The sequence below is a fragment of the Protobothrops mucrosquamatus genome, unplaced genomic scaffold, assembly GCF_001527695.2.
Source record: "Protobothrops mucrosquamatus isolate PMUCROS unplaced genomic scaffold, P.Mucros_1.0 scaffold27, whole genome shotgun sequence".
Lineage (NCBI taxonomy): Eukaryota > Metazoa > Chordata > Lepidosauria > Squamata > Viperidae > Protobothrops > Protobothrops mucrosquamatus.
In genome coordinates, this window is record NW_015386412.1 from 1,499,745 (window position 1) to 1,518,539 (window position 18,795).

Genomic DNA, 18,795 nt, shown 5'->3' on the forward strand with positions numbered 1-18,795 from the left:
TAATCTATTTGCCAATACTTTTGAAAAAATCTTATAATCTGTATTCAATAAAGATATAGGTCTATAATTCTTAGGTTGAGTCAAATCCTGACCCTCCTTAGGTATTAAAGATATAAAAGCAGTTCTCCAGGAGGGAGGTACCGCTTCACCCAACAAAATACTATTAAACAATTCCCTTAATGGTTCTATCATTTCTTCCAATAATATCTTATAATAAATTGCTGTAAATCCATCTGTACCTGGTGCCTTACCAAGTTTTAATTGCTTAATTGCCCCCTTTATCTCCTCCAACGTAGTTGGGCAATTCATTTTTTCCCTTTGATTATCTGACTATCTAGGAAAGTGTGCCTCCTGTAAGTAATTATCTATTTGTTCAACTTGTATTTTTTCGGAAGCATATAACTTAGAATAAAAATCCCAAAAACTCTTTTTTAATCAAGTTTTGTTGAGATGTCATTTTACCATTATAATCTATTTTCTCTATAATTCTTGATTTCTGCTTCTTTCGTAATTGATAGGCCAACCACCTTCCTGGTTTATTTGCATTAGAAAATGTGTTATATTTCATATACCTTAAACTAGTTGCCATCTGATCTGCTATTAACATATTAAATTGTTCCCTAAGCACAGTAATAGATACTTTTAAATTATTATCCAATGGATTCAAAATAAAGGCCTGTTCTTTCAATTTAATCTCTTCCTCCAACTCTTTACGTTTTTGAACTTGTTTACGCCTATGAACATTATTCATATAAATCAAATTACCTCTCATATATGCTTTACTAGCATCCCAGACCATTGAAATTGAAGTACCTTTGTGCATATTCAACAAAAAAAATTCTTTCAATTGATCTCTACATTTCTGTAAATTTATATCATATCTAAATAAATTTTCATTCAATCTCCAAGTCCTTCTACTCCATTCTTCAGCAAGTAACTCCATCCATACCGGACTATGATCTGACAATGTCCTGGGAAAAATCTTAATATTCTTCACCCTAGAACAAAAATCATTAGTAATTAAAAAAAATCAATTCTAGAATAAGATTGGTGCCTGTCCGAAAAAAAAGTAAAATCCCTTTTTTCCATATTTCTCTCTCGCCATATGTCTTTTAGTTCCAGTTCATCCTTCAAGTCAAAAAAAGTTTTAGGCAATGTTGAATTAAGCATTTTACAAGAACCTTTCTTGTTTTTTCTTGAATCTAAAACACCATTCCAATCCCCCATCATAATAACTGATTTATAATCCAGTTGGTTTAGTTTCCGATATAACAATTTATAAAACTGTTTCTGCTGTTGATTTGGGGCATATACTCCAATAATAAGACATTTCTTCCCATTCAATAATATTTCAACAAGAACATATCTTCCTTCTAAATCAGCATCAATCAATTTGGGTTGAAAGTCTTTCCTGATATAAACTACTACTCCACCTCTTTTCTGCGGCGCAGGTGCCATAAAATGTATACCCAACCGTGAGTTGGACAAATATTTTTGATCTTTAGCTGTAATATGAGTTTCTTGTAAACAAACAACATCATTTTTATGTTGTTTCAAATAATAAAATATCTTTTTCCTTTTCTGTGGAGAATTCAAACCATTAACATTCCATGTCAGGAACCTTGCCATCTTTCGTGGCAGCGAGCCTCTGGAACGCTCCTTGTAAATCAGCTACTACTGATTTCTTCGGCCTCGCCCCTCCCACTGGCTCCGAGATGACTTGCTGTGCAATGGGTACATCCACTTTTTGTTGCTCTCTTTCTTTGCGTTTATGAGCTGCACGGGTCATTCTTTATGATTTGGGATCTTCTTTAGTTTCCATAAATTGTTGCTTGACTTGCTCTTGATTTTGTAATTCTATGAAACTTGATGACAGTATAGCTCCTTCAGCCACTTTATCTTCACCGGTTCTTTCCTTCCTGGTACCTTGTGGAGATGATGGAGAACCTGCTTTCAGGATTGAAGTATAGAAATCTTTTGCCTTTACAATGGTGTTGAGCCTATAACGTATTCCCATATAATTTACCATAATACCAGCAGGTACCTCCCATCTGAATTGAATTTGTCGCTTTTTCAACTCTTCAGCCAGGAAGGCAAAATCCTTCCTTCTTCTGAGTATTTTGGGTGGTATCTCCTTTAAAATTATAACATCTTGTCCTGCTATTTGAAATTTTTGATTGTAAAATGCTTGAATAATTTGATTACGGATTGATTTTCTGGAAAAATAGATAACATCTCTTGGAAGGTTTCTCTGTCTTGCAATCCATGAATTGACTCTAAAAATTTTTTTCCATTTCTCTTATTATTTCATCAGGTTGGCAGGATAAAACCAAGGCCAAATCTGCTGCAATCTCGTCCTCTATTTTCTCTTGAGCATTTTCTCTCAGTCCCCTTATTCTCAAAGCATATTCCATTTCTCTGTATTGTGACAAAATGACCTCATTTTGAGTTAAATCCACAGTCTCCTCCACTTTCCCCAGTCTAAGTTCCAAACTTTCAACATGCTCCTCCACTTCCTCCACCCATCCTTCAATACGTTCTACATGAACTGCCAGACCTTGCAATGCAAACACTATGTCATCTCTCATCTCCGTGTTCTTCTCTTCAAGTTTCTCTTCAAGTTTCTTTTCAAACACGTCCTCCATTTCCATTCTAATCTGTCTAGCATTGTCCTTTAATGCATCTTGAATATCTTTCAGTGTAAGTGCTGGGATTGGGGGGGAGGGCGGAGGAGTCTTAGATTTTGGCTGCTGTGGTGTTTGAACAGCTGGAGAGGAGATTGTACTTTTCTGAGGAACAAAAGTTCCCACACGCTTAGAAGCCATTTTACTTCTCTCCTTCTTCTCTTATACTTTCATTTATAAACATAAAATCTTGTAAAGGTCATGTAAAAGTCTTATAAAGTCTTGTAATCACCTCAAACAGTGGTAGAAACAAAAAGCTTATCCAACCAGCTCAAAGTAACTAAATCCGTTACAATAGTAATCCAAGAGAAAGTCTCCAGAAAGTGAAAGTCTCTTATATTTTCAATTGAAAAAACAGAAACGCCCTTCCGCAGCCATATTCTTCTTCTTCTTCCAGTTAGCATAAAAAATGAAGAAGATACTTTAATTCTAGAGTTAAGGTTTCAGTCCAAACAATTTTAAATCCTCCTGGTAGGCTCTGTCTGCCTGTAAAATTCAACTCACGCTTTCCTGGAACGGCAGAGGCTGAGTCCGCGTCTAGCTTCGTTTCAACGAAGGCAGCCTGAAGCACGGAGAAATCCCCGACTCTGGGGGAACTCACCTTAGCCCTCACCGCTGTCAAAATACAAGGGCTAGGGAGCTCTACCCCTATCGGGGAAGCTCACCCCCTCCCCTTTGCCTGGGGAAGGGGATTCCGAGCCGCGGAACAGCTGTTCCTGCGGCTCTTACGTGTCTTCAGGGTGGACAGCTCACAGAGGAGCTGCCATCGGCGCCGCGACTCAAACCGGAAGCCTGCCTGACAACTCTTTGAGTCCAAGCTTTTGAGACACTTGACCCATCTCACAACATGGGGGGGGGGGGCGCGTCAAAGGCCCACCCTGACTGGGCGTGACAAGCAACTACTGCATGAGGCTTCCTAAACACAGGAAAATTTGGGGGACACGTGGCCAGAGAAAACCAGAGCCAGCCTATCGGGTTTGGAAAGCCTACAACTGGAATCCAAAGAGAGAGGTAGGCTGGGCTGGGCTGGGCTGACAGAAAGCAGCAAACACCCTCCCTCCCAGTCAGAAAGTTTCCTTGTATTTTCTGATTCAGCATCTGGATCAATAAATCCAAAGGAGCTAATTGGAGCAAAATGCAAATGTGTTTGGGTTTAACTCTTGATCTCTTAGGGGAAAGAATTTGTCTTTGCTTATTTGTGTCCTGTCTCACCCAAAACATTCAGAGAACAAATCTAGGTCACTGCATAAATAACTCCATTACTGTGGTTCTTTCCAACCAGTTATCATTAATTAGACCTCTGGTCTTCCAACAACCACATGTCTTCTTTAGCCCCAGGCATGGCTCTCCAGATGAGGAGGTGGAAGTTTCAAGGCCTAGGCCTGAGAAGAAGTGCAAGCAACTGACACACACAGAGAGAGAGAGGGGGGGGGGGAGGAATTCCGGGGACCCTTTGCTGCCTGGACCCTCAAAGGTTTCTGTATTGAAATGCTGACCTGGACATCAGCCTTGTGAAGTTCTGGGAGAACAGAGTCCTTGTTGACTGGCTGCTGGTCTGTCCTGGATCCCTTTGCCTCAGGGGCTCTTTGTGCTGCACCTGTCTCACGGATGCTATCCAAGGGCCAAGCTCCTAAATGGATTTATCCATCAGAGTGCTGGTGCTGCTCCCTTCTCCCAGGATTAGCAGCATTTTTGCACAATCAATTGTTCCTCACAATGAATAATTGAAGAAGAAAAGGCTGCATTTCTACCGTATCTTGCTGAATACTGTTCTAGAGCAGGGGTCTTCAACCTTTTCACCCATTGTACCACTTTTAGGATATGGCAATATCCGAGTACCACCAGTTGCCTAGCAAGGTGTCAAAAAAAGCGATAAAGTACAGGTAGTCCTCGACTTACAACAATTTGCTTAGTGACTGTTCGAAGTTACAATAGCACTGAAAAAAGTGTCTCCCAAGCCACAGCCGAGCAAGACACCTGCCTGCCCACCCGGTGGCACTCTTCCTCCTGTCCGAGGTTTTCATTGTTGTGAGCATTTCTGTTGAGGATTGGCAGCGGGGGTGGGATGGGGGGGTGTTTGGTTTTTATTCCCCCCCGTCTGCTGGGTGGTTGCAGCAGGTTTTGGTCACTTCACATGACCCTGGGACACTGTGACCGTCATAAATATGAATCAGTTGCCAAGCATCTGGATGTAAATCACAAGACCCTGGAGAGGCTGCAACATTCCAGCTGATCAGCGCTTCTTCTGGGCTCAGCGGAAGCACCAGGATCAGCGCCAAGCTCCAGCTGGAGCCTGGCACTGATCCTGGCGCTTCCACTGAGCCCTGACAGCCCCGAAGAAGCGCTGAATCTGGCGCTTCCGCTGAGCCCTGACAGCCCTGCAGCTCCAGCCATCTCTCGCTCAGGCTTGTGCGGTGCTGCCACTGATTCAGCTCATTCCCCTCCCCCGCTACCACTTTTCTAGGATGGTTGCGTACCGCCTGCCAGGTGCCAATGTACCACAGGTGGTACCCGTACCACTGGTTGAAAAGCCCTGTTCTAGAGGGAGCTACAGCCAAATGGGGAGGAACTCTCACTCCGTTAAGCACACCAGGCAGCATCCTTACTGTTTTAATTCGAGGCTTGAACAGGAACCAAATTCATTTACCAATTTTTGAGAAGGGGGGGGAAGGGCACAGCTCCCTTTCCAAAAGAAGCAACTTGCTCATTTGGGACTCCCGCCCCCGCCCCACATGGCACAAGACACCAAACAAACAGCCGCTAAAATGAACCACTCAAATTTTCTGGAAGACCCAGCTTGCCACAAGTCCGGTGAGGTTCCCGCAATTCCAAGGGACGCTTGGCTCTCTGCAGCTTGCTGAGTGGAATCATTAGGAGCTTCTGCTCCTTTGGTGTTTTACCAGAGAGGGCTTGTTCTGGCTCCCAACCATTCAAAATCCAGGCTCCGCCCATAGCCTCAGGTTCAGGCTTTGTTTGGAGACTGCATTGGAGGTAAGAGACTCCGGAGCTTTCTATGAAAAGGAGCATTTCCTTCCATCCAGCATTGAGAATTTTAGCTTTTAAACCCTTTCACCTCCCTGCCTTAGTAACCCGTTCACAGAAGCCACTCTGCTTTGTGTTCCTGGCATTACATTTCAACATACCATACATCGGACTGAGTTGGATTTAATTTTGCTGCATGCGTTACCCTGAAACCTCAACCTCAACCCCTCTCATTCCTCAAACAAGGAACAGCTCAACCTGCCCTGTGTTTCCCCAAGACCTTCTCTGAATCCCTTTCCTGCCTACCATCATCTACTCTGCCAACCCTGGATTAGAAACAGAAATGGCCTTTGGAAAGGAAGAAATCTCAGTGAACACGATATTTTACCAATTCGTAGGGAAGGAAATAACATCAGTTCACAGACCCTGCAGCTGTTTCCATTTGGTGATCCATTTCATTTAACACACTTTTATTACTCAGCCGCTTACGCATCTCCCATCTATCACTAAGCCGATTATGACTGAGGTGAGCGGCAGTCCAAATGAATGCGCATGAAGGCACAACAAAGCACTTGCAGATCATTCTGTGCATTAATAGTTATTAAATTGTAGTAAGATCTCCCCTTTGAATGGGGTTTGGGCAATCCCCACTAGCCTAACCTGCTAAACACTAGCCAGGCCAATGGAACTGGACACAGGGGCATGAAGTCTGTGGCTTTGAGGGGGCCTTCACTCAGGCCTTGAGATCTGCAGTCCTTGCAAAGGAGCACAGTGACAACTGAGATCTTTCAGATCCATTATAGCTGGCTCTACTCCAGTTCCTCACTGGATTCCAGGATTATTTTGGCTGCCACATTTCTGCCAATGCCTTGTTCCTCTCTATTTTTTTTGCCCTGACCTACAAATGGCTACCATGGAAAGCCTGGACTACTGAAGGCTGTGGTCGCATCTATACAAAGATAGTTTCTATCCAGAACTCCAGAAGACTGTAAGACGACAGCAAGATGCCTATCAGGTTCCGCTGATAGAAAGTAGTCACCAGAGATAAAAGCAAATGGCGGGCTTGCCACTTGGACAGAGTAGCTCTAGCAGAAGAGGTGAGCCCTGCAGTCCACTGGTGTTGGTGCAGATGCTCCAGGGTTGCTACGTGGAAATAAGTCTTGCTGCAATCCCTCAGTGCAGAACATGAGGGAACACACACACACACACACACACCAGGAGCTTCTTATTGGGAATTCTGGAAATGTCAAAGATCTTTTTTTAAAAAAAAACGGAAAACAAAAAAGAGCCTGACCAGCTTGCCAGTTTGGGTAGTCCTATTCTGTGGGAATGGAGAATATTTCCTTTCCACTTCAATACCTTGCTCCCCCCTGCCACTGGTTTATTTTTGGAGGCCCATGTGCCCAGTACCAACTTTCCACTATATTTAGAAGAAGTGAAGAAGCGAATTCTGGAGGACCATCAATTGTCCTCAAGCTACAGTGAGAAGCGGGTCCAAATTGCCCACAGAGATCTTCCTCTTTCCTAGCCACTGAGACACTGGAGTCCCACCAGCCCCATCATTTGCAACTGGACAACTCAGATTCCTTTCAAAAGACGCTTCCACTTAGCCATAGTATTATTATGGGTAAGGGATTGGATATTATTAAAGAATAGAAGACTATTGTTTTTGGAAGGTTACAAATAGGTTGGCACGCTATGCTGTGGGATCATAAATATAAGACACATAAATATTTCCGAAGGCACAATATCAGACAAGCTTTAATTGATGTATGGGTTAAAATCTGGCAACCAAATTATACCCAAGTTCCCAGTTGGATCTCATCGTTAGAAATGCATGTACACCCAAAGTTTATCCAACTGGGAAAGATTATAACATATAAAAATATCCTAGACGAGAGAGGAGAATTGAAACCCAGGAAAATTCTTCAAGATGAAGGGATAGAATTAGAATGGTGGGCATACCTTCAATTACATGAGAAATATTGGAAAGATAAAAAAGAGTTAGGTATAAAATTAGAACCGATTGGGCTGGACAAAATATTATTAGGCACGGAGGATAAAATGATTAAAAAAATATATCACTATTTGTTAGATCAGGCAATGTATGAGGAACAGGTAAAAGAGACTATGTTAACATGGAGCAGGGATTTTGATCTCAATTTTGATCTGCACATCTGGCAGGAATTATGGGTAAGAAACAGGAAGCTTACTCTGGCCACCTCTTACAAAGAAAACCTCTACAAAATGTTCTACAGGTGGCATCTCCTACCCGTAGGATTAGCTAAAATGGGTCCAAATGTCTCCTCCACATGTTGGAAATGTAAATTGGCAAAAGGGACATACTATCATATGTGGTGGGAGTACCCACGAGCCCGTGACTTTTGGAATAAGATTAAAAAATGGCTGGAAGAAATATTAAAGTTAGTGGTAGAGTTAAAACCAGAACTTTTTTTTACTAGGCATAACCATGCAGAAATACAACAAAGGAGTGTTTTATTTGATGTTACACATTCTCACGGCTGCTAGATTGGTGTATGCTCAAAACTGGAGGAATAAAGGAATTCCAACAGAAGAAGAGATTATATATAAAATTTTATCGTGTGCTGAAATGGATAGGCTCACAATGGAAATGAAGGATAAGACAGAATNTCTGGGACAAATTTTATCACTGGTGTGAATCAAGGAGAACTGCTCGGGTTTTAAATTAGCGTTAAGATAGAATTATATATAACTGTATATATAACTGTATTGTATAGAAGAATATGTTTATATAGAGATCAAGAACTATGTATTAATTACATGTATCAAGAGGAACAAATTGTTAGGAATATTTATTTTGGAATGTCACATTATGTCCATCTTTGTTTTTAACTGTACTATAAATAAAAAACTTTTTTTAAAAAAGACGCTTCTACTTAAATGTTAGGGTCTCCAGAGTATCAACATCCAAGGCATCAACAATATGTTGAAGAGATTTGAAGTAGCAGTTCCCAGGGTTTAAAAAGAGATCTGCCCCACCATGAATGAAAAGGAGACCAATGGTACACAAAAGAATCAACATCTTCACTAGGATGCTTCTCTTGCTGGTAATATTTGCCTTTTCTACCAAACCAGAATTCCCTGACTGCATGAGCTGTCAGTCAGTTGAATGCCTGCCATGTGAAGTAATAATTTTTCTCTTGAGAGCTTCAAACATAGGGCAGAGGCTCATCTGTTAGAGAGGCTCTTGTGATTCCATGGGTTGCATATTCAAACATATATGCTATTAGATTAAAAAAGGATGAAATAGGGATGAAAGAAGGATCAAAGGTTAAAAAGCTAGATTGACAGAATATTTTTCTCAATACAATAGCCACATTTTCTTTCAAAGCAAACATGGGATTATTTGAAGAGCAAGCAGGATAAAAGATACAATTTGCATAATGTAAAATAAATCCATACTTGAAATCAGAAAGCTGTACATTCTAAATCCTTGGCCATTTACTTTAATCTCTCATAGATCATGAATACACTGAGAGATGTTACAGTTGAATGACATCACCATTCTGAATTTAAAGCCCACAACAGTAGCTGAAATAATTGTTTTAGAACCAGCATCTTTTCTCCCACAGCAATCAAAACTTGTGGAAGAGCCCCTCTCATATTTCAACATGTCTCAAAGGGAATCCTAACTGGTTTACAGAGGATCTGGCATTACATCCTGAAAGTTAGAGCCACTGATTTTCCTGCAGTCAACAGACTGCCACCCAAGGAACACAAGTGCCTGCAGAGGATCTGTTTTGTCATTTCTGTGCTCTCCTGCCAGCCTGGCTAGAATCTTAGCCCAGGAGGGGACGGAATCCCTGCCCCACCATACTGTGGTGACAAAGCACAGTCTAAGCAACAGGTGGCACAAATCATCTGTCAAGGGCTCAGGCAAGGCACAACCACACAACACTCTTCAGCTGATTTGGAAGGGAAAAAACAATTCCTACCCTCTTGATTAGTTTGCACGATTCCCTTTTGAACCAAATCAGAGAATCCCCATTCAGAATTCTCCAACAGCTGGGATTAATACTGACAACCTTGCTCCTGGCTTCAGGAAATGAAACAAATGCTCCATCTCTCCATCTCTCTCTCCATCTCTCTCTCCATCTCTCTCTCTCTCTCTCTCTCTCTCTCTCTCTCTCTGTGTGTGTGTGTGTGTGTGTGTGTGTGTGTGTGTGTGTGTGTGTGAGAGAGAGAGAGAGAGAGAGAGATGATAATAAGCCAGTAGACTGTTTTTAGAAATCCTTTTCATCAGAAACAGTTGATGCCCAGAACAGCCAGTGATGGATGCCAAACATCACTTGGGAGGGAGGGAGGAAGAAAGGAGGGAAAGAACGCGTGTATACAACTTTGCTTAAAGCAAATTCAGAGAGCTGGGATTTTCTTTCTTGAGCACTACAGGACAGTTCTTTGCCATGCAGAGAGAAAGGAAGGCTTTCTATCGCTCTGGGTTCATACTGCAGGCAAACAGGAACACCCAGGACAGTCTTTTGAATGCAGCATTGATTGCTCTTTGGATTCTTCAGCAACATTTCAGGGGGAAAACTATCCTGTCACCACCTCTTTGACTTTACAGTGAATAGGCTCAAATATCTTCTGCAGAAATCATCACTTATATATTTTATAATTAAAGAGCAACAATTTGGTCAGGGAGCTCTCAACATCTTCCACTAATGTCAGCATAATTTCCCCGATATTCACTGAAGCTTAATCTCAATTAAGTTCTCAAAGATGATCCTATTCTTCCATTATTCAACAGTGTATCTTCAGGATGAATACTGGGGCTTATTTGCCCCTTTTTTCTTCCATGGCTCTATCTCCCTCTCCAACTAGGAGAACTGCATTCTGAATACCCTCTCTGGTCGTTCCCCCCCCCACCTGCTCAAAGCTTTAGCTGAATTATCTGGCTGCTTTTAATCTTTGTTTATGAACGGGTGCATGTATGTCAATTAAATCAACCAAATGCTGTCACTTTGTTTTTAAAGGCTGGAAACAAGCTGCTACAAGGCTGGCATGATGCACTGCCAAAAAACAGAACGTTTTTTTTCCCCAAGAAAAGCTATTTATGTGAAGTAGAGATGCAGCATATGTTCCCTCAAAGCTTGGTTTCTCAAATCTCCTGCTTTCACCAATTTCCTGACAGGGTGGTGGGGGAGGGAGAGCTAACACAATTAGCTGAGAATAAATGTATTGGTGGAAAGAGCAATTCATGGACTTCAAAAGCACCATTGTTTGTGTTATTTGAGTTAATTAACAATTATTTGTCTATTTTAGAGTGAACAGCCAGTGGGGTGGAAACTGTTACTGGTGCCATATGGGAGCTCGGGGACAGCCAGCCAGCCAGCCCAAACCCACTGAGCGTCAGTAAAATACCACTGCCAGCTAAGAGAGGGGCAGCATTTCAGGGGAGCCAACCATTGCTCTGAAGCACCTGCACTGTACTGGGTTGCTGTCCCGACTGATCTTGAGGGCACCCAGAATGACTGCAGGACAAAACCTCCCTGTTTCCTAAGGCTTGCCAGACCATGGGGAAATAAGGCAGCGGAGGATCTCATCTCCTCCAGGAGTCAATTGGTGCCCAGCTGCAGGGAAACCCCCACTAGGCCCTCTCTTGAACTGAGTCCCAGGTGGCCCTTTCTGCAGAAACATTCCATGGTCTGTTCAGAGAAAAAGCAATCTAAAACACAGTCTACACACAACCATCCTGGATAACCACCATGCTAGAGTGAGACTGTCCTTCTCCTTAAATTAAACTAAAACTGTAGAGACACTCAGTGGCTGGTAGAGCTATCGATGTTGCAGATGAAGCTATGGCTATATGTATCACAATTGCATTTTATGCCTAATAAGAAAAATAATCAGCATCAGATTCAAATGAACTGTGTTTTCTAGTCTACCAGAACTTGACCATTTTCCTGGCCAGGAAATGAAAAGATGGAAGAGGCGGAAGAACCTATCTTCCCATTCTCCCAAATTAGAATGTGCACAGCTCCTTGATTATTCCATAATGCAAATGTGTGAACTTTGAAGAAGAAACAATATTTTGACTGTAACTCAGCTGAATGAGAAAGTCCAAGGCTTTTTGTACAGCCCAAGTGATAACATGCAAATATACACCATGAATAATGGTAGCAAACAAGAAACCCCTTATTTTTAGTACTCACAAATAAAACTTTTCATCCCATGTTGGATTCAAGTTTCCGAAGATAGTCCTTGTTCTCCTTTTTGTTTTGCCAATTTGCACAGTAACGTATGGATCACTGGAGCCAGTTTTGTCCTTTGCTTGCAAGCCTTGGGCACAAAGCACTGTAAGAACAAGAAACAGCTGAATCCAACTGGCACATGAGGATTGGCCCCAATCTATGATGCTCCTGAATGCAATGTGGGGGGGAGAGCACAAGCTTTGCATCCCAAAGGTCCCAGACCTTCTGCCTGGTCAATCTCACTAGGGAAAAGTCAAGCAATAGACAGAGACATTCCGATGGAGACCCCGGAGCAGCTGCCAGGTCAAAGAGACCAGTTGAAAGGCAGTGAGAGAAGGCAGAGGTCAAAACAAGAGGCCAAAGAAAAGGAATTGTGCTTCTCCACCCACATCCCACTAGTCCAGCTCCCTCCATTATTATCCACCTTCAGTTGGAAAACCCTCCCTTGTCCCTCAGGAAGGTGGGATAAGTCAAAGCTACAGGATATTTTCTGCCTCTCATATCTCAGTAAACCCTACAAATAGCTCACTCTCAGGAGGAAATGGCACAATCTGCCCTGGGGCAAGGCACAAATTCCAGATCCCATTTCTCCACTTTGCAAACCCCACTGAAAACTCTATTACAGATATCAGAATTTATGCTAGCTGGTGTGTGCTTATGCTGCTATAAATATAAATACTTGTCAGCTGCTTCTTCCATCACAATTCATAACAAAGCAAATTGGTCAGCCAGCAGCAAGCTGAGGCCACTGAAAGCTAGAGCTGTACCACAGCCCCACCTGTCTCTCCCTTCCTCTCAATTTCTAGTATTAATTTTGCCTGTATTATTTACAGCATCCAGGCAGCTGCCAGATAGCCACATTTTGAACAGTCCCTGCAGGACAGTGAGCTGATCGGATGCCCGCTCAGAGAAGTGTTGGTTCACCATGTCCCACTACCCCAAGCTCCGCTTGAACTGGGAAGATCAGGATTGGTTTAAACTGCTCAACAAACAGTCAACCTGGAGCAGAAACGGAGCCTGGTGAACAGCAGCTGAAAGAGACTCCCCAGCTAAGGAGATGAGACCAGCTGGGCAGGCTTTTAATTTTTTATTTTGCTGGCTCCGGGTCTGCTCTTTCCCGTCATGTCCTGGAGAAAAAGTGCCACTTTCTATCAAGATCATCATTTCATCCAAGCAGATGAGCCAAGGCCCTGCAACCTAAATAGTCTGTGATGGAGTGGCATGTTGGAATGACCTTGGCAGAGCGGGCACCAAAGGACCACACAAGAGGGAGAGCAGCCCACAGCAAAAGGTTCCCAAGGAATTATCTCTTATGTTCTAAGGCTGTAAAAGTGAGGGCAGGAGAACTGTATTTCCAGACTTGCAAGATTCTGCCAATGTAGATTTATAGCAAAGTAGAATTCACTTATCTGGCTGTTTCCTGTCTGGTCTGTCTGATAAAGCTGACAGCTGATTTTGCTTTTCAGGGTCTGTTCCTTCTTAGCAAGTCCTGGAGCTTGGCCAGAATAGGAGACAGTTCATCTCTAGGACTCATTTCCTCCCCTGCCTACAAAGTTCTTGAGCCCCAGGCCCACTCCAAGATAAAGGGCTCCGTGGCAATTAGCTGATGCTCTGGTTTGTGTAGAGGATCTCTTCCTTACTGGATACTTTGATTTTACTAGTGAAAAGTTATCCCTGGTTGGGCAGTCATTGATTTGGGATGGGCCTTTGAGATAGATCCCTTCCAATGATATGATTCCATGGAAAAAAAGAAGTGGAATCTTCTGTAAATCCAAGAAACAGACAGCTTTCCCTTCTCCCAGTTTTGGCTGCGAGACCCTCCTGGGCCTTCTCCATCTTCATGCCAGATTCATCCATCCCACAACCAAAATTCATTACACTCTACTTGAGCCTCTTCCTAAAATTGTCATAATAGAATATGTCCATTTCCATAGTATTCTTTTGTGTAAAACTCTGGATACATTCCTGCTGATCTCTTATATGCTTAATTAAGGACTGGGTTTACGTAGTTTCACAACTGAGCAATAAAACTGGTTTACATAAATAAATCAACCAGCTATTAACTATCTGTCAGTTAATATGGTTATGCAGAATGATAAGAACCATAAGGTTAATATGGTCTCTACAGAAGAGACACATTTCTCATAACTTACATTCAGTTTCAGACAATGGAGTATTTCTTCCCATAAAGTTACAGATAACAAGATATTATAAAAGGTGGAATATACAGTAAATGTCATAATGAAAAGAGAAGATAACTTGATTTAGCACAAGTCTCCCTGCCAGAGGTGATAACAAACTGGAATGATGCCAGAGCACTGACAGCAAGGGGAGATTCACGCCAAAGCCTCTGAAGTATTTCCATCCTCCCCTGTGAGCTTGGGGCTGTATAAACAAACCACTAAGTGGCCAATGGATTTATCTGCTAGAAAGGGATGAAAGTTGTTATTTCACCATGAATGCAGCATGCATGAGCTGGAAAGGATCAAAGAGGCCATCTGATACCCCTCCCCCTCCAGGCCAGTGGAGGAATCCATTAAACTATGCCCAATGGGGGGGAGGTATTTCCAGTCCAAGTGAGCACCTCCAGGGAAGGGAATCTCCCTCGCTCTCGGCAGACTGATCCGCTACTCAACCCCATCAAAGGACTCTGTTTTGTTTTCATTCAAAGGCCACAAGGTAATTTGCTGGACCAGAGACAAAAAGACAACTGGAGAAAAAAGCTGGTGAACTATCACACCTGTGATTGTTATTTTTGCTGACCACTTGGAGGTGCCATCCAGGACACTCTGTTTGGCCGCCTTTGTGTGCTTTGAGAACTCTTCCTTTGAAACCTGGAACACCTCCCGGATCAGATGAAAGATCTCTGGTCTGTTTTTCTCCCGAATTGTCATCTGCTCCTTCATGACTGTAATGATGCTCTGGGTCTTATCTTCAGCCCCGTGCTTTGAGCTCTTCTCTGCTGCCCCTGAGGGAATACCATAATAATCATATTACATGCCATAATTTATGGATCCAGTCATCAGGAAGGGTTCCTAAAACCTTAGAAATAGGTCCTCTGGTCCATCCTCTCCTTGGATTTTAGAGGGCTGATTCTCTGGACAAACACAACAAAGATCCCCAGGAAATGCCATTATTGCATGCTGCTGCCAAGGCTCACCAACAGGAACCCAAGCGGAAGAGCTTTAAAGTCCCTGTTTTGCCTTTTGTCTTTACTGAAAAGGTAGGAGTCCATGGCATCCACAGGGCTTTGACTTGATCTCAGCTGATCCTGCAGGAAGCAATAGCCGTAAACATGGGGGGGGAGGAGCAATTCAAGGTAGAGAGTGCCTAAGCCACTGAACCACAAAGGAGGCGACCACCCTTAGCTGACTCCCTTGGGCTAACCCAGCTGCTGGGTCAATTGTTTCATGAACCAGACAATTAGCAAAGTGAGTAAATCCTGGAGCTGGTAGAGGCAGTGGTGAAGGGCCAGTGTCCCGTAGTGTCAGTCAGCACTAACAAAGGCTGCCTGTGGCCTTTTTTCCCACCCCAGGATGCCCACAAAAGTGGGCCCCCATAATAGAAAGAGGGGGCCACCCCAAGACTCACTCTGAAGGCAGTCGGCATTAAGGAGGTCTTGGCACTTCTCATGGCATTTCACTCCACACTCACTGCATCTCATTCCCTGTCGGGCAATGCCCCAGAGCAGCCCTTCACACTCGTAGCAATAGGTGGGGGCTGTGGCTGTCCACACCTCAAAGTAGTGTGGAGTGGTCAAGGACATGGGGTAGATGAGTGCCTGCAGAGTCTTTTTGAAAACGTGCAGTTTCTGTAGGAAGAACACAACCATCAGGGGATGTGAGAGAGGAAGGATGGGAGAGAAAACGGCCACTGGGTGCAGAGGCAGCCATTCTCAATTGGTTGTTACTGATTTAATTAATTTGCCTTGCCCCTGCTCATTCTTCTGAGTGTGGCTTCAGCCAGCTGTACATACATGTATGTGCAATTCCCCCCCCCACACACACACACAGGTTACAATTCTTTATTCTTTATTGGCCAAGTGTGATTAGACACACAAGGAATTTATCTCCAGTGCATAAGCACACTTTTATAGCAGAAAGGGGAATCTAGGAATCATTTCAGCCGAAAGTGGCTTCTGCATGGTGGCAGAGTAAGAAAGCTGGGCACAGCATTGGTGTTGGGTTGGTTTTCTACCTGCCCTTCCTTTGGGAGGGGGGAATTATCTTCAGTTCAAGGTCAGCTTCTTTTTATCACTATGCAGTAAGGCAGGCCTCCCACCCAAAGTCCAGCACTGATGGAGGCCTCAGAAAGAGGCTCCTTTCTTCTTCTTACCATCTCATTATTCAGGGATGTCCGGACAAGAATGGCCAGCGAGACCCCCGGCTTTCGGGCAGCCAGCGTCTGTCAAAGACAAAAGACATAGGCAGTAAAAAGTGGCAGGACAAGAAGGAAAAAGCAGCTTAGAACAAAAGCTGCTCTCAAAATCCTGCCCAAACCTTGTTATGGTTCCCGAGCGCTGGATCAAGCAGAAGGTTCCACTGGGGACATTGGGCAAGAGTCCTCATAAAGGCTGCCTTATGGCCCTCTCTTTACCACCTGAAAATCCCAGGACAAGTCTAAAGAATTTGCAGCCAAAGTGCGGTGGAAACTCGGTCATTCCTATGAACCCAGGTAAAAGTGATTGTTTTAGCCAACTTGGGCCTGGCAGGTTCCACAGGGCTAGACATGACGCTTAGCCCAGGTCCAGTTAGCAATCAGGACCAAAGTCCTGCTATCCTGTCCTCTCCGGCCTTTGTCTGGGATGGCATCTCCCTAGAGGACTGGTGCCCTGTTCAGCTGCTCCTCCTCTGAAGCAGCTTTCCAGCAACCGGGGTAATGGCTTTACCTCCGTGAAACATAATCACTAGTATAGAAACAAAACTGTAAAACAGCAGGAAAACCACCCCACCATTTTTGAGAAACATTGACACTGAATCTTTTAAACATTATTTTAGCACCTTTCACAGATATTAAATCATTTCACATCTTTATAAAATCTGTGATGTATAATTTGAATACTGGAGCTCATAAGTATGATGAATACTGGAGTATATATAGTATAAAAGATTGAAAAAATATTTTTGGGACAATAGTTATAAACATATTAATTCAATTTCATTTAAAATGTTCGTGTTTTATTACAAATGGACTACAAGCTGCTGACAAAATGAAGTAGGTAGCATCTGTTTTACTTTTATTATTGACAGAAGGAGAAATCAGAAAAATTAATACCAAAAACAAATAATGTTAAAACAATAAAAAATTACACATTGTGGGCCTTTTTTTCCACATTACTGATTCAGAATGGACTGATTTGCAGGAAAAAAAACCCGGGAAGCAGGTGGGGGAGGGAGAGGCAAGACCAGGAATGCTCCCTGGACTCTGCCTGGTGGCCACCCTCTCGGAGGCTGCTCCCGAGCTAGTGCCCGTTTCTGCTTCACATCTTCAGGAGCAGCAATATTACCCAGGACACTGACAGCAGTGACAGCAGAGGTGTTTACACCTCTCCTTTTCAAATTGCAATGCAGGGTCAGACCAGGAGAGTAACAATCACTTTGAGGGCATTCATGAATCTCAGCACCCTGAGAGCTCTCCATTGTAAAGCAATCCCTTGACAATGGCCAAATGGACACCTTCCATCCCTGTAACCTTATCTTAAACCTGGGATGACCAGACTCTGAATTCTTTAGCATTAACTACAGAAGATCAGTAATTCACTGTCAACTTGCCAGCTTTAATAAATTGTTGTTGTGTTCTTAACTGAGTTTTACATGATTACATACATGATAAATTCCACATATAATTATGAGGTAAAGTAAGAATAAATCACTGGCATGTTGTTATTTTATTTATTTCATTATTGTAACAATATAAATGAATTAATCTCACACGCTTTTCTTTATAAATTCTTGATGATTTAGTTGGTTTGTGGTGTTAACTCATAACGAATTCCCCTTGCTAATGATTAATTATGAATATTTCTATTTGCTTGTCACCTTCCATTATTCAGCCAAGGACCAGGGCCAAGACAGCAGAACACAAAGATGGGGAAAAGACTCCGGAATATGACTGAAAGCTACAACAGAGGCTAGGAGGGGATAGGTGATATGTACATCAATGCACACTGGAAAGAAAATGAAGGAAAAACTCTCCCTCAGGAAGGCAAATATGACATGGCAGGCAGTGGTGAAACTCAGTGGGATGATGTCTGTGACTGGCACAGAGGACTGAAAGTCTCCAGTTTGTTCCAAAAGAACAAAAGAAAAACAGAAATATTGCACTCCATATAAAGAAAATATATACTTGCACAGAATTCCAGAATTCAGGTTGAAAGTATTTGGGCAAGAATAGAAGGAGAGAAAAAAGTGACATTGGTGTGAGAGTTTATTGCTGACCATCTGGACATCCTTCTGCCTCAAGTGATCAGGTTTTCTATAGGGGCACTTCAAATTATCTTGACATCTGCTGGGAATTTTACTCTATCAAGAATCAAAGATCCAACAAATCCTTATCTTCTCTCACTGGCAACTTAATTTATCAAGAGATGTCTCAGTCTCTTTAGACTTAAATGGTTCCAATAGCTATGTTCGAGTCTCTTTGCAAAGAGGCATGTAAGTTTATACAGGAGGCACCCCACCCTGATCAAGCAGGCATATAAATGGGGCGTTGTCTTACCTGAACGCCTTTTCTCAGCACGGAGATGGAGACTCCACCATTGGGTAGTAGACTGTATTCCTGCCCAATCAGATCAAGTCAGCCAAAGTTGCCACGCCCGTCCTGGACCCTAGACTCCAGTCTTTGACGCGAGCGTAGCCATTGACTGACAGCAAGACGTTGTGGCTCACCAAACTAAC

General features: G+C 42.9%; 1 protein-coding gene across 2 annotated transcripts in view; it reads right to left on the minus strand.

Moving 5' to 3' along the window:
* UNC13C (unc-13 homolog C) overlaps positions 1-18,795 on the minus strand; it is a 63,236-nt gene that overhangs the window by 25,682 nt on the left and 18,759 nt on the right. For both annotated transcript variants that reach the window (XM_029283155.1, XM_029283154.1), the window contains 4 exons: positions 16,235-16,303; positions 15,491-15,710; positions 14,640-14,867; positions 11,861-12,002 (listed from right to left, as the gene is read on the minus strand). In XM_029283155.1, coding sequence (XP_029138988.1) covers positions 11,861-12,002; positions 14,640-14,867; positions 15,491-15,710; positions 16,235-16,303 — 659 coding nt within the window. The remainder of the gene's footprint in view (positions 1-11,860; positions 12,003-14,639; positions 14,868-15,490; positions 15,711-16,234; positions 16,304-18,795) is intronic.